Raw genomic sequence first — 18,835 nt, 5'->3', positions numbered from 1 at the left:
CTTTGAATTGCATAGTACTGCACAAGTGACTGAAATTTCTGGTGCCCCACTATGAAAACTGGAATTCCTATGAGAACATTTTGCATAGTCTATGTTCTGTAACTATTGATTCAACTGTCTTCTGTTCATAATGGAGGTACATTCTGGGTCCATTCCTTCCCACAGCCTACCAGCACTTTCTCTCTCCAGTTTGTGCTCACAGTGATCATTTTCTAATCTGCTCTGGGAGCAGCAGAAGTTTCTTTGGTTTCCCCAGCAATCCAAAAAAAAAAAAAAAAAAAAAAAAGCAATCAAAATCACTGGTTTATTTCTGACATATTTACAGCATGTGTTTATGCCACAAGGAGGACCACAGAGAAGGTAGTGACAAGATGCTGGGAGAAAAAAAAAAACAATAAGCAACATGTTAAAAGTAACTTTTTAAAAGTTTGACAAAGGTAAAGACACACTTCCCAACAGAATGCACAGTGCTACAAGTTCTAGCCGCTTTTCATAGTGGAACTATTCTGCATAACTGTGATCCCAAGTTTTATCACTTTAAAGTGAATATAAATTCATCCTTTTTGCTGCCTTCTCCCAGTCCTGGCTCCCCCACACAGGAAATGCTTCTCCTCCCCTCTGTACCAAGCGGCTATCCTGTTCTTCAAATCCTTCCTCCTGTGGCAAAGTGTCTCATCACTTCTGAACGCAAAGATCTCACCTCCAGCTTGTCACCTTTGGTGCCTTATCTGATGTTGTTTTAGCTCTAATGCTGACACCAGGCAGCTACTGTAAACCGTGCAGTGAATTACACTGAGTAGCTCTTCAATCTTAAACACAACTATAACATAATCCCACACTACTTTAAACCCCTCCTTTTATTTATTTCTTCCCCTCTCTTGTCACTACGGTGTAACAATCATGTGCCATTGCATTCAAATGCATCTTACCAAGTTTTTATGTCACACATCCTTTGAATATCACACTCCCTTTGAGAGAAGCATTAGAGTAATTTCGTTAAAACCCAGCCTTACATTTCCCATGAATTACATCGCTGTGCCAACTCTGGGCTTGGCGTAGGGCTTTTCCACGCTGGACCACAGAACATGTGGCATTGTCACGCAGCTCGACACTGCACACGCAAGACCATCTCAATGGTTACTGAGCTGCGGCACACAGGGTCACCCCGTAAACCAAGAATAAAAGCTGAACCCCTTCACCTGTGCTTGGCATGCTGATACTGCAGATAGCGGCTCCTCTCGGGCGGGAAGAGCCCTGGGACGATGGCTGTGGGAGGCTGAGGCTGAGGGCTCCCCTCAGGGCTTCTCGCCTCGCCGGCCTCGCGCCACCGCCCGCGGGCACGTGACACAGCAGCCCGCGCGCACGAGGCGGCCCCGCGCCCGGCCCGTGCGGGCCCCGCGGGCAGAGCGGGCTGTGCGAGCCCTCTCGGCCCCCGCTACCGCCGGCCCGTGCCGGGCCCCGCGGGCAGAGCGGGCTGTGCGAGCCCTCTCGGCCCCCGCTACCGCCGGCCCGTGCCGGGCCCCGCGGGCAGAGCGGGCTGTGCGAGCCCTCTCGGCCCCCGCTACCGCCGGCCCGTGCCGGGCCCCGCGGGCAGAGCGGGCTGTGCGAGCCCTCTCGGCCTCCGCTAACGCCCCGCAGCCCGCCACGTCCCGGCCAAGGCTGCTGCTCGCGCACCTTCCGGTGACAGAGCTAAAGACAAGATTTCGCAGCTAGCCTCGGGTCATCCTCGGCACCGCTCGGTGGGCAGCGCCCGCGTCCCGCTTCCCCCACCTCACCGGCGGCATGAAACAAATCGCCCGTCCAGCCGAGATCTGAGAAAATAGAGGATGTGCTTCAGCACGAACTAGTTTTGCAAAACACGAAACACAACCAGTTTCGTACCATTTCTCCTCTAATCGTTTGAGAAAGCTGACACCCAAGGAGCCGGAGGTGCGCTCCTTGTGCCCGTGCAGCACCCACGTTCACACGAGATATTATACGCTGGATTTAGCATTTGCTTTGTTCACTCATTTGATTTATTTATTTCTGCTGAAGGGGTTTAATCTGATTAGTCAGCAGTAGGTGAGAAAGGGCCGTCCGCAGGTGGGCTGAGCACAAGGGGCTCAAGCCGGGTGCCTCCCGCAGGACAGCCCCGAGCGGAGCCACTCGGCGCCCGGCAGCCCATCCCGCTTCCTGGAAGGCTGCAAGCACCCTCCGAACGGAGATCACCACGCCCTACAGCCCACAGCCTCACCTGTACACAGTTTGAATTTACATGTATAGACGAATGTGTATTTTCTTGTATCCAGGTCACAATTATTTATGAGCGTTACTAGTAATTTAATGTGTTCTGGTGCTTTCATTACACAGCCAAAGAGATGTGTAGCGAGGTAAACGAAAGGGCATGAATTTATCATCCCATTTCAGAGGCAAACGAGAAAGACTGTTTTGCAAAATAACAGTGAGTCAACGAAGACGCATTCATGAAATTACACTCAGTTGTTCTAATCTGGTTATTTCTACAGATTCCAGCATTGATTCTTGAAGCTGAAGGCGTGAATGATCTTCGGAGTAATCAACCTAAGGCTGATCGCAGCAAGGCGACCGCGGTACACAGATGCCGTAAGTAAAACTGCTGTGCCCAGCACCAGGAACTTTCCGGCAAAAATGAAGGTATCAGTCGTGTTCTTCAGCTTCCTTTTGTGTCACAGTAAAGCATCACACAGTTGTTGGACAGTTTTACTCGAGGTGGTGTTCGCTTGCTTAGTTAGATTTTGGGAAGTCAGGTTAGTCCTATGAACTGCAGGGGCTCACAAGTACCAAGTGGCTAATTTTTCTGTAAATGCTTCGGGACTGGTGGTGAAAAAAACCCATCTGGTCTCAAAGCCAGCATAGTCCTGAGCGTGAGGGAGGTTTGCTTCTGACGTTTCTGAACGGGAAATTGTGTTAAACCTCGATTCGCTCGCTGCAGAGTCACACTTTAATCGACCCTACAGACACTGAAACGAAGTTGCTGATGGCCTGAGATGTCTAAGAGCGAAGCCCAGAACCGCCTCAGAAAGATACCAAAGACCTAAGCCTGACTTCCTGGGCTGCACTAGGAATCCGAGATAGACCTGGAAAACTGTATTTTGGGATCGTATGTGTGCATAAAGCAAGGCGAACCTTTTTCTTTTTGCAGAAGGGAGCAGGCTGCCCCGTTGTGCAACTCAGGGGTCCCCACAGGCGCAGGATGCTGCCTGATGCGAATCCCGTTACCGTTCTCGTCGCCGATGCCCCACGGATCCTCCCCGAGTTAGCACCTGCGCACCGGCACGCAGACGAGGAGGGCAATCTCTCCCCACTTTGCCTGGCTCCGCTCCGCTTTCGCCTTAGAGTTTGAATCGCTTTCAAGCACCAGCAGCCGGGGAAGAGGCGGGGGGGGGGGGACGGGACGGGGGGACGACACCTCTCGCCTACCCCTTCCATATTTAACCATTACCTAAATCCGAAGGGAAATGAGCAAACCTCTAGGCTTGGGTCTTAAGGTATTTTCAGCGCCGTTGGGCGTATTTATCCCAGAAGAGTTTTCCACAACAAGCTATTTCTAGTCTAGGAGAGGTCTCTGTCGCCCAGGGCCCGGCCTTAGCCCCGATCACAACGCTATGCACGGCCCGATGGCGGCGGGAGGTGTGCTCCCCCACTGCCGGGCCGAGGGCTGGGGATGCGGCGCGGAGCGGGAAGGGCGAGCGCCGGCTGCCCCAGCCCCTGCCCTCTGCCCGCCCGAATCAATCTGTGTTTTGAATCTGTGACTTGTTCTCGTTGCGGAAGTCGAAGGGGATCCAAGAATAGTTCAGATACATGTGTGTAATTTCTAGAGCAGAACCCCGAGAGAAACGAAACGCCCGATTCCAAAATGACAGTTCGATGGCACTTCAGCGAGCTCTGTGAGGTGGAATACGGTAAGACGTTTTCATTTAAGGAAAACTGAGAGAGAAACACAGGCGGAGAACATTACTGATTTGTGAGGCTTTGGCGCTTTTTGTAATTTTTTTTTTTTTTTTTTTTTTTTTTTTTTTTTTTTTGCAGAAGCTCCTAACTAACGCTCAGGAAGTGGAATTTGTGGTTTAGGGGGCCGAGCTCTGAAGGAGTTGAGAGAGACAGAAAAGTTAAAAAAAAAAAACCAACTCAAGCACCATTGCTCCTTAAAGGGAGGCTAAATTTAAAGTCACACTAATTAGCAGGCTGCCGCGCATACCCCGTCCGCAGCCCAGCTTTCTTCGGCCCTCCAAATGGGTAAGCGTTCTCGCTTCTCTCGCCTCGCGTGGGCAGCTGCCGGCGGGCGGGCCGGGGCGGCAGCGACCCCTCTGCTCTCCCGCGCCGCTCCGGCCCTGCCTCAGCCGCGCGGCCCGGCGCCAGCCCCGCACCCCCGCAGTGGCGGCCGTCGGGTGGGTGCGGCTAGCGGGAGCCGGGGCGAACGGTGGCCAGGTGGGCTGTGGGACTCGCCTTCCCACGGGCCCGGCACCTGCCCGGCCAGCTCCGGCCTTGGGAAGCCGGCGGCGCCTCCGCGGCGTGACTTTTGGAGGGAAACACGCGGCAGAAGAGGCGCCGGAGCCCCCCAACGGCTGCGGCAGCCGTTGCTGTCGGGGCGCGGGTGGGTAACGCGTTATCGGGCCGCTTTGATTTCTCTGCCCCTCCGTGCGGGCCCGCTGGCTGCTAGCCCCGGCTCAAGGATGAACGCAGGCACAGGTGGGTCCGGGCAGCAACGCTCCCACCCAGCTCCGTTCCGGGGGGCGGCGCCTCCCCGGCAGCACCGAGCAGCCCGGCCCCTGCCGGGCGCGGACGGGCCGGACCTTTGTGGCGCAGCCAGTGCCGCCACCTGCGGGGCGGCTCCTGGGCCCCAGCTGGTGGGCTGGCTGGGGCTCTTCCCTTTCTTCCCCGTTTGCAACCCTCCGAAGTCCCCCAACCCCCCCAAACGAACGTGGATTAAACTCGCAAAGTATAACGGCGGAGGCGGCCCGGTGCTGGATGGATTCGAATGAACCTCTCCGGCCTTCCCCGAAGAGTCGGCTCGGGGTAGTTTGTTTAACCCGGTCGCCCCCAGCTCCCGCAGGAGATTTCCCACCTTGTCGCCTTTCCCCGCCCCGGCTTTCGGTGCTCGCAGCTGCAAGGTGGCGCGGCGCCGACAGCTGCGGGCTGGAGGAGAGATTCCGTTTTGTTCGTTTTCGTGTTATCGTGGTTCGCGCAGGATGGTGAATCAGTCCCTCCACAGCAACAGCCTCTCGGGCGCCAGGTTTAGGCTGTCGGGTTTGTAACGACTCCCCCTCCCATCCCGGTAACAGCCCGGGTAACAGCCCGCCGACCAGCCCGTCCAGGGTGCTGGGACGTGATAAGCCGTTTCGGAGGGGACATTTGTTGGCGCCGCTTCTGCCGTGGCTGCCGGCGCAGGGGCAACAAGAAGGCGCGGTGTACCCACTTGGAGGGACGGGATAACACCCGACTGCACCCTCCAGCTCCTTCAGCTTCCACTCGTCTGAAGAACGGCGCCCAGCTGCTGTTACTGCCTGCTCCACGCAATCCGGCAGCGGCTGTCGGAGCGTGGCCGGGGCGGCCCCAGGGCCACGGTGGGAGGGAGGGGGGTAAAAGGCGTTGGCTGGGGGCGGTTGGAGGCTGAGTTATCTGCACTTCTCGAAGAGGGGGCGAGGCGAGCGGGGCCGGGGGCGGTGGCCGGAGCCACCTGCGCGCTGCCACCTGGCGCGCCGCCCCTGGCGAGCGGCCCCTCCTGGCCGGCGCCCCCGGCCCTCACCGGCGGGCGCGGCGCCTTTCCGCAGGTCGCCTCCCCGCCGCCGCCCCGCAGGAGATTCGGGGGGTGACGCTCGCCGCTGCCGTGCCCGGCGCTTAGAGAGGGAGTGCGGCCGTACCGGCCGTGCCAGCATCCCACCATGCCGAGGTCCTTCCTAGTGAAGAGCAAGAAAGCGCACAGCTACCACCAGCCTCGCTCCGCCGACGAGGACTACAGCCTGCGGCTGGAGACGGTGCTAGCCCAGATCTGTGCAGGTAGGAGTCCCTCTGTCGCAGCCTCACTCGGAGACTGCCACCCGCCCGACATCACCTCGGTGCTCGCGGCACCGGGCGGTCGCTCTGCAGCCCCTGCGGGACGCCGGAGGGGCTTGATGCGGGCTTGGAGAGAGTCGGGCGTCAAAGCTTGGCGGGAGCGGGCCGCTGCGGGAGGTGGCTGGCTCCCACTACGGACCCACACTGAGGAGTTCCCTCTTCTCCTTTGCCCTGCAGACCCTTGCAAGATCCCCGAGGACACGGAGCTGTGCCGCACCGCTCTGCCCGATCCGGAGCCTTCCCGGGGGCGCTTTTCCCCGGAATCCCACCTTACCGAGGCTGCCGATGGCACCTCCGAGTCAGCTCCCAGCTGCGAGGGCAGCGTCTGTGACAGAGTGTCCGAGTTCGAGGATTTCTGGAGACCTCCCTCGCCCTCCGTCTCGCCAGGTAGGACTGGGGCGAGCAGCGCTCAGCGAGGGTCCGGCTGCATGTCCGTGTCCGTGCCCGTGCCATGGGGCAGTGGACCATGCATCTCATGGCTATGCGCCGCCACCACAAACGAGTATAAGGGACAGATTTGCCTGTCCGTTTTTAAAATTACTATTGCTTTCCCCCCAGATTTGCCAGAATCTGTTCCTTCCACTCGTTTTCGGGTTGCTTTTCTAGCCCGTGTTGTGCTGCTGAGGGAGCAGCAGGTGACAGGCTACAGCAGGAAAGTTGTCGTGACATGGGGTGTTATTTTTTGATTTGTGATTGTTAGAGGCAAGCCAGGTTATGTTTAAAAGGTCCCAGCATTCTCCTACAGGGTCATGCCTACACAGTCTTTTTAGACAGTACAGACAATTTATATACCTGCAGTAAACACAGCTGATTTTGTGTTTTGTACAACCTGCTAGACATTTTCCTAACGCCCTTTCTTTTGCTATTTGTGTTTTTTTTGTTTGTGTGTTTTTGTTTCTTTGTATTTTTGTTTGGTTTGTTTTTTTAAATGTCTGTTCATTTTTCTTTTCTAAAAACACATTCGTAAAAACCAGAGGGAAAAAAAACCCAATGATGGTCAGATTTAAACACCCCAAATCCAGGAAACTCACACTTAAGGCTGCAGCGCCTGTCTCTAGCTCTCTTGTCCTGCCTTTGATGTGGCTGGAGCAGTGGAAGACGCTGTCCCCAGACAGGCACAAATACTTATCTCGTTTAAAAATACAATGGTGTCATTTTAGAAGAAAAATATGTATATATATAACCACTTTTTATTGCTTCGATTAAAAAGAGACAGCTGGAAAAAGGACAATTTTTGACTTGATGAAGGAAAAATTGTGTCAGCTTTACCGACTGACAGCAGACACCAGCAAAAAAATACTTAGTCCCGGTTTGCCACCATTTCCCACTTTGTCTTTACAGTGTCCATGCATATGAATGGCTAATTGTAATGATGTGGATTTGCATTTTTAAAGCCTCATCTTCTTTCAAGAGTCCTAAGCTCCGTTAAGGGGACATTCAAAATGCTGTCCAGCATTAGCCACAGGACACTTTCAGTCTGTGCAAGTGAAACACCAGCCCAAATGCAGCATTGCTGCATTACTCTTCTGGTAATATTTCTGTACAGACTGTACCAATGTGTGTAATTTTTGTTCTAATGAATTTTTCCTGCTCCCCCTTTTCCACATAACTACAATTTCTGCACAGGAAACAGACCATTTTCATAGAGTGTCAAAAAGATAGATGTAAAACGGAGTAGGTATTTTGGTAGGTATATCTGCCTTTTCCTCCTTCCCTCTCATTTCTTCCCTCACTGTGGAATTCATCAGCTTCTGGCCAATCATCAGGCTGTCCAGGGAAGATAACTTTACAAAATGAGGATGATATCCCTAGATCAGGATTCTTTAGGTGGGGTGGGCAGTCCTGGGGCTGTCTGATCCCATTCACAGGAGGTCTGGGAAGGTACAGGACTCTAAGTACGTAAGAGCTTTATTAAATGAATCTCAGTGCATTAAGAGAGTTGCTGTTATATTAATGATGAGGGCAGTGGCAACAGGATTAGATAGCTGGGCTTCCTCCCATAGCTCACCTCCTCCAGTCCCTCTGCCTTCCAGCTGCTTTGTTGGATTCAGTGTGAAGCCGGAATTTATGTCTAGGTCACTTGTACAAGATGCAGTGGTGAGAGACTGTATTCCTACAATTATGTCTGGATGGGGCATAATTTTTGTGCTTTGCCAGGCAGAGCAGATGAGAAATAATGGCTCTCAATTATGCTGAAGGCATGTGTGGTGAGTAGTACTACCATTCCTGTATCTCTAGAAGTGAACATAGGTGCAGGTTGCACTTCAATACGCAGTGAAAGCTGTATTTATTTCACTTTTGTCTTTGAGTGCTGTGCTGCTGATGGAGGTGGTCATACAACATACAGACATAATACCTGTTAACTCCACCAGTTCAAATCGCTTTATTTAACCTCACTTTCTACATGTGTCTAATCACATGCATGTGCATATGCAGAAGGTGCATGGGATCTCAGTGCAGCAGTATTAGTGCCTCCTGAAGAGCCTGTTCATGCTGCAGAAGGAGAGAGACTTTTCCTGCGTATAATGGAATTGTGCAGAAAGTGTGGTGTTTTGTGTAAGAGGACACTCCAATCTTTGCTGTGCATATCAATCTGTTCCCAACCATTTAAGGTTGAGTTTGTCTTGCCTTCAAAAACAAGCACTGATTTTTTTTTTTCTCCCAGAAGTAGTCTCTATAACTGCTGCACAGAATTTCTAGGAAAATGAGGGAGAATATTTCTCTTTGTCTCTGCTCCCCCCTAGATGCTGTGGAGAAGAGGCACATACAGAAATGCCCTGCAGTGTGGGAGAGCAGAGTTTGGAGGTTGCTTTGCCACCGGGCTTGGATAGCTTGAACATAGCGTGAGGAAATACCCTGCATTTGTGTTGAGAGGGCTCCAAAGCATGTGAGGTGATGGAAGGAACATTGCACGCAAACTGATCTGTGGTGCAATGTTCACTGTATACTGTATTGCCAGTTCCAAGGGCTCAAAAATCAGGTCAGCCTTCCCTCTCACTCAATGAGCTGGCTCAGAAATCAAGATTGTAAGTAATACCTTATGGATATTCAGTTCTAGTGTTGAAATATAGAGGGTTTATGTTTTCATGCTTTTCTAACAGTTTGAGCTACAAGTTGACTTTAAAAGGAAAAAAATAAAGTTATAACAAGAACAAACAAAAGCAAAGCTGAGGACCTGATGAAATCATGCCATTTTTAAGAGCTGGGACTTTAAGATAGGTTTGAATTTTGTGATAAAATCGTGAGAGATGGCAACACTGAAACTGGTTGCAAAGACACAAGATAGATGATACGATGCTGACCACAACTTTGCAGTCAGTGCAGAACAGGAAAAATCATGCTGAACACCATGTCAGCTAATTTGATTTCATCACTCTCTTCAAATGTATGCTGGTATGTGTGCACATATTTCCAACCAAAAGATTGCTAATTTCAGTGGAAGAATTTGAGACTGTTAACATCTGAAATTATGTAAAAGATAGGAAAAAGTCAAGTCATTCAAAGCTCAATTTTAACCTCATTTTCTACTGCCTTCTGTAGCCCCTCAGTGACCACTTGCCTATCCAGATGGATAGCCTAACACATTGTGCCTTCTTTGCCTAGTCCACTCCCATGTATCTTGGTTTGCCAAAGGCTGAAAGAGCCGTGGGAGCTGACATGAGTAAGTAAGAGATCCATTGTGGGTGAACAAGTTTCTGGTTAAAGGAGGTTACTCTGGAAGCCCAAGTTATAAGAGAAGCCAATATCTCTAAGAAGACATTAGCATTTCAGTAGTTAATTGATTAATCTCTTCCTTGGCTTGCCAAAACTGTCGTCCAGTGGAGACATTTGACTCTCCCAGTGCTGCTGCCTGTTACAATGAGGAGTGAAAGCAGCGCACCTCAGGCATTAATCAGCATCTCTGGCAGACACTGTTGGGGTCTGGTGCCTCATGTTCCATCCCAGTTGTGCTTTCCTCCATGTGAAACTCCTTGAGCAGTTGTGCCTTTAGACACTCCTTTCATAGGCTGCGCTCCTGCCGTTATATCAGACTCTGCTGTGGGCCCCCAAGTGTGATTCATGTGTCCACTGCATTGGTCAGATGCCACTGCTGAAGGCAAGCCTCTTAGAGCCTGCTGAAGCCATTTGAGCTTGCCCTGGTGGAAATTTGTTTTGATTACAACTGCTAGGAAAATGGGTTTGTGTCTTCAGGTTTTAATGTGGCCCATCCCAATGATTTTACAAAGCTCTGTGTTTTGGGCAGACTCAATTTCTTTATATGGAGAACCTCAGAGCAATCTGAAACAACCATGATTTTCTTTCAGATGAGAAGTAATTTTTTTTTTCTGAAAAAGTGAAGCATAACATGCAAGCACCTCAGAAGCTGTTATTTATTTAAGTTATGCTGTAGTATAGTTATGGTCAGTTGTAGCATGAAGGTGAGAGACTAGATTTGGGCATTAAATTGTGCAACAAGGTTTTTTAATTTTGTTGACCAGGTAAATCTCAGCACATTTGCTCTGTCTGGCACCTCTGTAATGTTATATTTGCACATATATATGTGTGTGTGTGTGTGTGTGATCTCCATCAGAGCTTAAACATGTGGACTGTCAGCTTTGATGTCCATCTTGGGATATGGTAGATACATGTTTCCAAGAAGCTGCAGATAAAACTATAGGAAGTTGCAGACCGAGTTGTTTAGAGTCTTGCTAGGCAGATCAGTGCGTACACACGAGGTATCCAGAGAAGGAGATAGACAAAATTGGTGTTGACTTTACTTTTGGCTTTTACTTGGCTTTGGCTGAGGCTTTGGGTAAGTAGGTAGTACTGGACACTCAGATCCTAATATGCAATATAAAAATGTCCTCCCATTGAGACAAAAGGGCAGCCTCAAAGTGCAGTACAGGGGTCAGGCTCTGGACATAAGCCTAGGTGCTTATGAGAGACTGTTATGTGAGACTGTTCTGCCTCATTACAGTGTGGATTGTGAAGCGCACCAATTCCATGCCCTTGTGTTTCCACAGCCTCGGAGAGATCTGTGTGTCCATCCCTAGATGAAGCACCCCCTTTCTCGGTGCCCTTCAAACCGTACATGTGGAACAGCCTGGGTGGCTCCGAGCTCAGGCACCTCGTGCAAAGCTACAGGCCCTGCCCGACGCTGGAGCGGACCTCAGCCCTGGGGCTCTTCTGCGACCGAGGCTCGGAGCCCGCCCTCTATGGCGCCGAGTGTAGCTCTTCCCTGGGACTGTACGGTGACTTCAGCTCCCCGGGCTCGGGGCTGTTTGAGCGGCCGCCAGCAGCAGCTCCTGGACTCTATGCCGAAACACAGCCTGGACTGCAGCAGGAGAAGGGGCCAGGTGGCATCAAAGTGGAGTCTGACCTCTTGTGCCGCCCACTGCTCATCAGCACTGGCTCTTACAAGTGTGTCAAGTGCAGCAAGGTAGGGATCCCTTTCTCTCTCACTGGATATGGCTCCCCCCCAGCCCTTTCTCCCTGGCAACCTTGACGCTGTGTACTCTATTTCCTCAGGTCTTCTCCACACCACATGGCCTTGAGGTACATGTGCGCCGCTCACACAGCGGCACGAGGCCCTTTGCCTGTGACATGTGTGGCAAGACCTTCGGCCATGCAGTCAGCCTGGAGCAGCACAAGGCCGTGCACTCACAGGTGAGAGCAGGCAGGCTGCCAGGATGGACGGCTAGGGGGCAGGGCCAGCTGCTCTATTCTGCTGGTTGGGAAAGCCACGAAGGCAAATACAGGGCAAGGAGGTAGGGATCTATACTGAGGAGGGGAAGAGAACATGGGAGAGCTGCAGTGGGCAGTTGTAGGTGAAGAATATGGTGACAATCAGAGGAAAGGGTGGCCAGTTAGTGTGCAAAGGAGCTATCAGGTAATTAAAGAACACAGGCTTTGTTCCCATTCTTCAGACCTCGCATGTGATGTCTGTATTAAGCAATGGACACTTCTGGCACTCAAGAAGTAACAGAAAATAATAAATGTTCCCTCTCAGAGCTGGAAATTGTAATGCAGATGTTGGCTTTTTTTAAACAGCTAAAGCAACTCAATGTGCTTGCTTCTGATGCAGCACTCCTCATGCTTTCTCCTCCCTCCCACAAAGAAGTGAGTCTTCCCCTGTTTGTAGTCATTTTTGTCAGTGCAGGGAACATCTGAACGACCATTCAGGTATAGAGCACTGACTTCACCCGTCTCGACACACTGAGTCACACACCAAAAGAATATGATGGTTAATTTTGGTAGGAGGACTTGTAACATTTTCCACCTGCTGATACTATGCCATATTTCCCCTTCCCCACCCACTTGACCTGGCAAATCTTCCTTCTTCAGATTGACTTTTGGAGGATAAAGTTACAGCAATGTTTTTTTGCTCTTTATAATTTTCTGAGTGTGCAACCAGCAGAGCACACAATGAAGGGAGATATCTCATTATCCATGAAACAGTGGTGAAAAGAGCAGCACTGCATAATGTGTCCATGGAAGGGACAGCATTTTGGGGATAATGCATTAAAAGCCAAATTATTCTGTGAAAGCATAGAAGGAAGAGGAAGTTGCAATGGAAGTTAAGGGATGGACAGAAGAAATTATATGTGGTACAAGAAATTGATGGAGAGGAGTGTGTGAGGAAGAGGTGAGAGACAGTAAAGTCTTAATGCACTTGGTTTTACATGTTAAAGTAGTAAGCTGAAAAGCTGTTTGTCTCAGGTGCTCTACATACCTTCCACTTGAATTTTAATGGAACTAAAAAAAGCAGTTAGTTGTTATCATGCCAGAACTCAGTCTACCAGAGGGATTTCCCAAGAGACCCAAGCAGCCCTTGGCACCCACTTTCCTGTGTACAGTGGAGAGGTGGCCTCTGAGCAGTGCTGCAGCTGTTGGGCTTCCCAGTAGAGTGATTGTGTCTCAGGCCTCTGATAAAGTTTGTTGGCAGACTCTGCCCAGTCCATTGGAGTTGCTCCCACCTGGCCATTCCTGCCAGCAGGAAGAGCTGTTCAATTAAATTTTAGTAGTGGACAGAACTAGGAGAGGACCCATTATCTTTTTTATCACGTGGTGCTGCTATCAAGCCAGTGTTATCATCTGTGTAGGCCAGTCCAGCTCCCTGGAGAAGTGTTAAGTTCTTGCTAAGGCAGAAGGGGCAACACTCATGTGCTGCTGGGCAGTTTGTTGCTGATGGGATCATTAGTGTGATGTGTGTGTCTGTGCTCATCTCTCTGCAGGAACGCAGCTTTGATTGTAAGATTTGTGGCAAGAGTTTTAAGAGATCTTCTACTCTGTCCACCCATCTGCTCATCCACTCAGACACCCGACCCTATCCGTGCCAGTACTGTGGGAAGCGGTTCCACCAGAAATCTGATATGAAGAAACACACCTTCATTCACACAGGTCAGCCCTGCAACTGCTAGTGTCAGCCCCAACATGAGGGCAGGTCACAGAGGTTTCTCTGCAGCAGTCCATTCCTCCTCAGCTGGGACAGCACGTGCACCTCCCTATGCCTCTTACTGTCCTGCTGCTGTTCATGTTATCTGAGCTGTACGTGGGCAAAGGAGGGTGATCTGGAGGAGGTTTAATGGACAGCAGCTGCAAAATAACCCACAAAAATCCTCGCAATCCAATCAGTGTTCCCATAATAGGATCCACCAATGTTTATTCAAAGGGCTTTTGTGTAAGATGATTTGTAGAGTATTATATTCGTGTGGCCTTGATTTACAGCTGAGGTCCCGGGAAAATGACAGGTGAATTTGATTACAGCATTGCTTTTTGCAGGATCTACCAATTTACAATAGGAACAACAGGAGTCTCCTCCTCTAGATCAAACACTAAACTGGAGGGCCTAAGTCTTAGTCTAAATATTTGTTCAGAGATTGTCTGCACTTCCACCTGGACTTTCTGAGAAATGGCTACAGTTTGGTACAGACTGGAAGGAGAGGTGCAGAGTTCTCAAGTTTCACTGTTACTAATAAACATGGAAACTAATACAAAGTGCAGGTGAATCACCAAAGGAAATAGTTTCAAAAGTATCATTCAGTGAGAAGGCAGGTTTATCAGAAATCATTAAAAGAATATCTTGCCTTTCAGATCTGCACCGTTCACTTGAAGTAGAGGGAAATGAATGTGTAAGATATGGAAGAACCTGTAGACATGAAATATCAGTTGTACTGGACAAACATACAGTTCAGATGACCAAAATCCTTTTTCCTGATAGTGGCCACTAGCAGATATAAAGAGTGAAGCCTAAAAAGGGCAAATATGTAGAAAAATGGCACTGTATGTAGTACTGCTTGGCTGTGACTTTTCTAGGTGACAAGCAGTGAATAATAAATGTTACTTATAAAGATTTTTCACTGAAAGTTGCTGGATGAAAATTAACTATTTATGAAGTAATACAAGAAGTATCTCCTTAGTAACTTTTTCAAATTATGCTTGATTAAGTAGAATTTCAGACAAATTCTGAATCAGTCAGATTATTTTCTTGTGAGATCAGAAACTCTGCCTGGGCTTTTAAATTACTAATATAAAAGCAGGTCTTTAAAAGAATGAAGGATTCCTTTAATATACACCATATACTTGTGAAATGAGCCTTCAGCCCATTTTGCATTATTTTTTTGAATCTAAGAAACTGATCTTCAAACACCCAAAGAGTTTGTTGTTCCCCGCTGAAGCCAGTGGGCTCTGCAGGTGCAAAGCCACTCTGAAAATCCGGCTTGGTATTGTGGTTGGGTTCCCTTTTATTTGTTATTTGATAATAAACAGTAGGAAAATATACTTAGATCCTGCTCCCATGGAGTTTTGCCACTGACTCCTCTGTAAAAGTTCCAGAGGCTGTATTTATTCCCGTTTACATTATTTGCCTGCAGGAGAACTTCAGGGCTCTGACTGCTAGCATTTCAGTGTGGGGAACAGAGAGAACAGGTGTCTGGATGAACCCTGCCCTTCAGGATTCACTTAATGGCCCTCATACCTCCCTTGGGGACAGACCCCAGATCACTGGGTTTGTTTTAACAACTTCTATCTACCTATTCCACTTGCCTTCATGCTGATGGTATAGTAATCAATGTCAGGCATTCATCACTTTTCCAGGAGTTTCTCATATTTCTAGGACACAAAGCCAGTTTAAACTGCACAGAGCCCATGCAGACAAATACACTCACAAGGTGTGGTGTCCTGAGAGCACTCCGTGCTTCAGGCTGCTCCCAGGACTATGCTGGGCTGGTAGAGGTGCATCCAAGTCCAGGCCTGCTCAGCTGCAGTAGAAGCTCAGCTTATACTCTGTCTAGGGCTCCCAACTGCATGTCTTTTTGTAAGAATGACTTCTTAGGTATCACACAAAAATCTCTTTGATAAGCTTTAAATACCACCGCATATTTGCTGTGGTCCCACGTAAGCAGCATGTTGCCTCTTTCACAGCCTCTCTCTTTCCCACCTTCTGCTTGCAGGTGAGAAGCCTCATAAGTGCCAGGTGTGTGGAAAAGCCTTTAGTCAAAGCTCCAACCTCATCACCCACAGTCGGAAGCACACAGGCTTCAAGCCCTTTGGCTGTGATCTGTGTGGCAAAGGCTTCCAACGAAAGGTGGATTTACGGAGACACCGGGAGACACAGCACGGCCTGAAATGAGTCCAAACTACAATACAGAAAGCGCCTACAACACTATGAGAACAGACCCCCTTGGCTTCCCTGCTGGACCCAAGCCCTGTCTTGGACACAGACCCTGGCATTACCTTTCCGAACAGGAGCTCAAAGAGGAAAGAAGAGGACAGAGCCATGTGTTGACAGCTCAACCTGAATGACTGTGAAGAGGGAAAGTAAAGGCTGGGGTTACTTTCTTTCTCTTCCCCTCGTTGTTTCTGAAATAACACTGAAACACAAGCCTTTTAGATATAAAGCCTAATACTCCAAAGATGGATAAGCTATCAAATATCTGCAAGCTGGAAAATATTTTCTCCCATGGCCGTGATGAACCCCTTCAAGTTTTCAGTAGCTTGAATCAGCTGGCAGGAAAACATGGGTATAACAGTGTTTACATGGGGTAATGACAGAGAGCCATCAGCACCTGCCCCAGTTGAGTTCAGTGCTGAATGGGTTCACTCTTGGATGACTTCCTGTCAGGAAAACCTGGAGGATCAGGACTGTGCAGTTTGCCATCTTGCTGGTTTTTAACCAAAGGTACCAGCTTGGGTCTGATCCTGCTCTCACTTATTCTGGTGCAAATCAGGAGCTGCATTAACAGTTACAGAGAGGTCCTTTTTATCCTCCCTGAGCCATCTCTCTCTGTGCAAGGCCCGACTGCCAGTGTGTTTGAAGCATGGAGGGTGACTTCTTCCTACATCCACTAGGGAGAAGGAAGCTTGTGAAAGACCAGCAAAAAAGCCAAAGCACAGAATTATGCCTTAGAACTAGAAACCAATCCAACAAGTGAAGCTGCCTGAGGAGGGCAGGAGCACCAGGGAAGCACAGACTTTCTGGCAAGAACCATTACTGGCTTCTACACTCTGGGCTTGTTCTAATAACTGGAAAATAGCTACTCAATAGCATCAGTTGTATATTTGTTTTTGGTTTTTTAATTTTTAAAGGGAAACTTTCTGAGGTGGGCAGGACTTACTATAAAAGTATAATTTACTTAATTTGCCTTAACTCTGCATGTACCTCAGTTTAAAAAAGAAAGCTGTTTTTACTTTGTTGACAAGTTTGTAAATGTCCTTACATAGATTTTATGGAGTGTCTTACATTTCTTGGTACATATTTATTAGAACAATGTTTTAAGTTAATAAAGTATCAAGGATGGTCCAGAGTGATTTTTATTTAATATGGAACTGCACATTTGTGAATGTCAGTCATTACAACAATACACCACAGTGATTGTCAGAGATGCAGCCAAGGAGGGAATGCAGGCACAAGGGCTGTAGTGATTAAAGAACACAACTGCCATATTTATTTGTCCAATTCCTACTGATTTCAGATGAACATTCACACTTTTGAGGGCGAGGATATACCGTGGCTTGGACTACCACTATAAAATGATTTAGGGGGGAAACCATAATTTTAAGACTTTGCTTTGGAAATGTAGACAGCCAGAAGTCCTGCTTAGCCCAGGAGCAACTTGAATGTCTCCCACAAGATTAACTGTCTCTGCCTGGAAGTTTGCAGGGACACCTGAGCAGCAGGTGCATCATTTATACTTAAGCCTGCTGGGACTCACAATACGGCCTTTGCCTGCCTGCCTGCCTTGTCAGCAGGGCTGGCTCCATCTGGCAGTTGCAGCCCACACAAAAGAGAAGCAGGCAGATGATGGAGGGGTCCCTTGTCCTTTTTCCAACAGAGCACAGCATGCTAGCCTGGCTTTTTACATGTGCATGTAATCTTGTGTGCCCACATGGGTATATACTCATGTTTCCAGCTTTGTACATTTATTCTGGACAAACCCAGTGAGCACAGTCGCCCTGTGTCCTGCTGGGCTGGCCCAGCCCTGGGGCACCCTTCCTGCCCGCGGCCGGGGCACTCACCTGCCATGGTGCCAAGGAGGTCCTTCCTGTGCTTCTGCTTTCTGCCACCCTTGAGAACTTCAGTTGGTTCCCCACGGGGCTGTCCCGGCAGGCTGTGGCCGCGTCCCCACGGGGCTGTCCCGGCAGGCTGTGGCCGCGTCCCCTCAGGGCTCACCCGCTCGGGCGGGGCTGAGCTCAGCCCCTGGGGTGCCGAGGCCGGGCGCCACATGCCGAGCTCTCACTGAGCAGAAACGGGGCCACAATCACAGCAACCAGGCTGAAGGGATGTGGCACAGGTACCGCGGGAGATGCCAGCTGCTCTGAAGACCACATTAGGCCCATTATGCTGGATTAATTAATGCGGAAGGTCAGTGCAGGAGACTCGGTGGTTATGCGGAAGGCCTGTGATGCCCTGGGTCCCACCCAGGCCAGGAGAGGCTCCAAGACATGGCTCAGCCAGTGGCACGGGCAGGCTTGACGCTGCCCCAGGGTGATGCTCAGTATTTATTTTACGGGGAAGCTGTTGCTGTGGATGGAGTGAGTGCTGGCCAGTGGTTCTGGTTCTGGGTTGGCCAGGGTGCAGCTGTTGCCCCCAGTCCCTCTGCCCTCAGGAGGACCCTTCCTGCCAGGCACAGCCTCACTCCTTCCTCCCTCTGGGTAGGCCTTGCTCCAGCAGGCCCTGAGCGGGCTCAGTTGTTGGCATTTACCTTTAAAACTACAATAGCAATGTGTGCTTGCCCCCTTGGAGCATCCTATTTCCAAACAGGGCAACTAGTGTGGTTTGAGTCTAGTGCTGCTCACAGGGTGGGGTGGATGGCCAGGGAGGCAGTATGGACGCAGTACGCGTGGCAAAAATGTTCGTCATGGGAAGAAATCCACAGGTGTTTTATTGGTTTAAGTGCATCTCCTCCCAGAGCATGTTGCAGTTAGTGGTGTCTCAGGGCACAACTGTTGGGCTGCAGCTCAGATCCAAACCCCCTGAAATGTTTGTGTGTTGCTACATGGGAGGGTGTTCCCATGTGCCCAGCCCTGCTTGCATGAGTGCCAGTTGCTGGTTTGGGTGAAATGCAGCTACTCATGGAGAAAAGTCATGCCTTTAAGGTGGAGAATTGAAATGAAGAAGAGGAAAAGAAGATTTATCTGGGGAGAATCAGAACAGGCTACTGAGAGGCTGTGGAGCAAGTCTGAAGATTGGAAATATCTCTCTCAATGTTATTACTGTGTGCCATTAAAAATGCATTATGCATATTACATGACCCATTATTCATGAAGCAGGTTCCATACCTTT

The 18,835-nt window shown here is 49.8% G+C and overlaps 1 protein-coding gene and 1 long non-coding RNA gene across 17 annotated transcripts in view; one reads left to right on the top strand and one right to left on the bottom strand.

Moving 5' to 3' along the window:
• Positions 1–1,503, bottom strand: part of LOC128791952 (uncharacterized) — a 60,625-nt gene extending 59,122 nt beyond the window's left edge. For all 13 annotated transcript variants that reach the window (XR_008432246.1, XR_008432245.1, XR_008432237.1 and 10 more), the window contains exon 1: positions 1,200–1,503. This is a non-coding gene — a long non-coding RNA (uncharacterized LOC128791952). The remainder of the gene's footprint in view (positions 1–1,199) is intronic.
• Positions 1,504–1,708: 205 nt separating this feature from the next.
• Positions 1,709–16,866, top strand: GFI1 (growth factor independent 1 transcriptional repressor). Of its 4 annotated transcripts, none has more exons than XM_053949912.1 (10): positions 1,709–1,929; positions 2,505–2,601; positions 3,842–3,920; positions 4,048–4,254; positions 5,790–6,015; positions 6,250–6,459; positions 11,076–11,491; positions 11,581–11,718; positions 13,287–13,452; positions 15,504–16,866. In XM_053949912.1, exons 5-10 carry the CDS (start codon positions 5,901–5,903, stop codon positions 15,680–15,682), a joined length of 1,224 nt encoding a protein of 407 aa, XP_053805887.1. In that variant the 5' UTR covers positions 1,709–1,929; positions 2,505–2,601; positions 3,842–3,920; positions 4,048–4,254; positions 5,790–5,900; the 3' UTR covers positions 15,683–16,866. The 4 variants fall into 4 exon arrangements, with proteins under 4 accessions (XP_053805887.1, XP_053805888.1, XP_053805886.1 ...); XM_053949913.1 differs by having other exon boundaries at positions 3,837–3,920; XM_053949911.1 differs by having other exon boundaries at positions 3,161–3,920.
• The last annotated feature ends 1,969 nt before the right edge of the window (positions 16,867–18,835 follow it).

Source organism: Vidua chalybeata, chromosome 9, assembly GCF_026979565.1.
Source record: "Vidua chalybeata isolate OUT-0048 chromosome 9, bVidCha1 merged haplotype, whole genome shotgun sequence".
Taxonomy (NCBI): Eukaryota; Metazoa; Chordata; class Aves; order Passeriformes; family Viduidae; genus Vidua; species Vidua chalybeata.
This window is presented reverse-complemented; position numbering and strand designations above follow the sequence as displayed.

Excerpts from the sequence above, each read along its gene's own strand:
- GFI1 (XM_053949912.1), top strand. The coding sequence starts at position 5,901 with ATGCCGAGGTCCTTCCTAGTGAAGAGCAAGAAAGCGCACAGCTACCAC. Across the intron at positions 6,016-6,249 it reads GCTAGCCCAGATCTGTGCAG|ACCCTTGCAAGATCCCCGAG; the intron begins GTAGGAGTCCCT and ends TTTGCCCTGCAG. Across the intron at positions 11,492-11,580 it reads AGTGTGTCAAGTGCAGCAAG|GTCTTCTCCACACCACATGG; the intron begins GTAGGGATCCCT and ends CTATTTCCTCAG.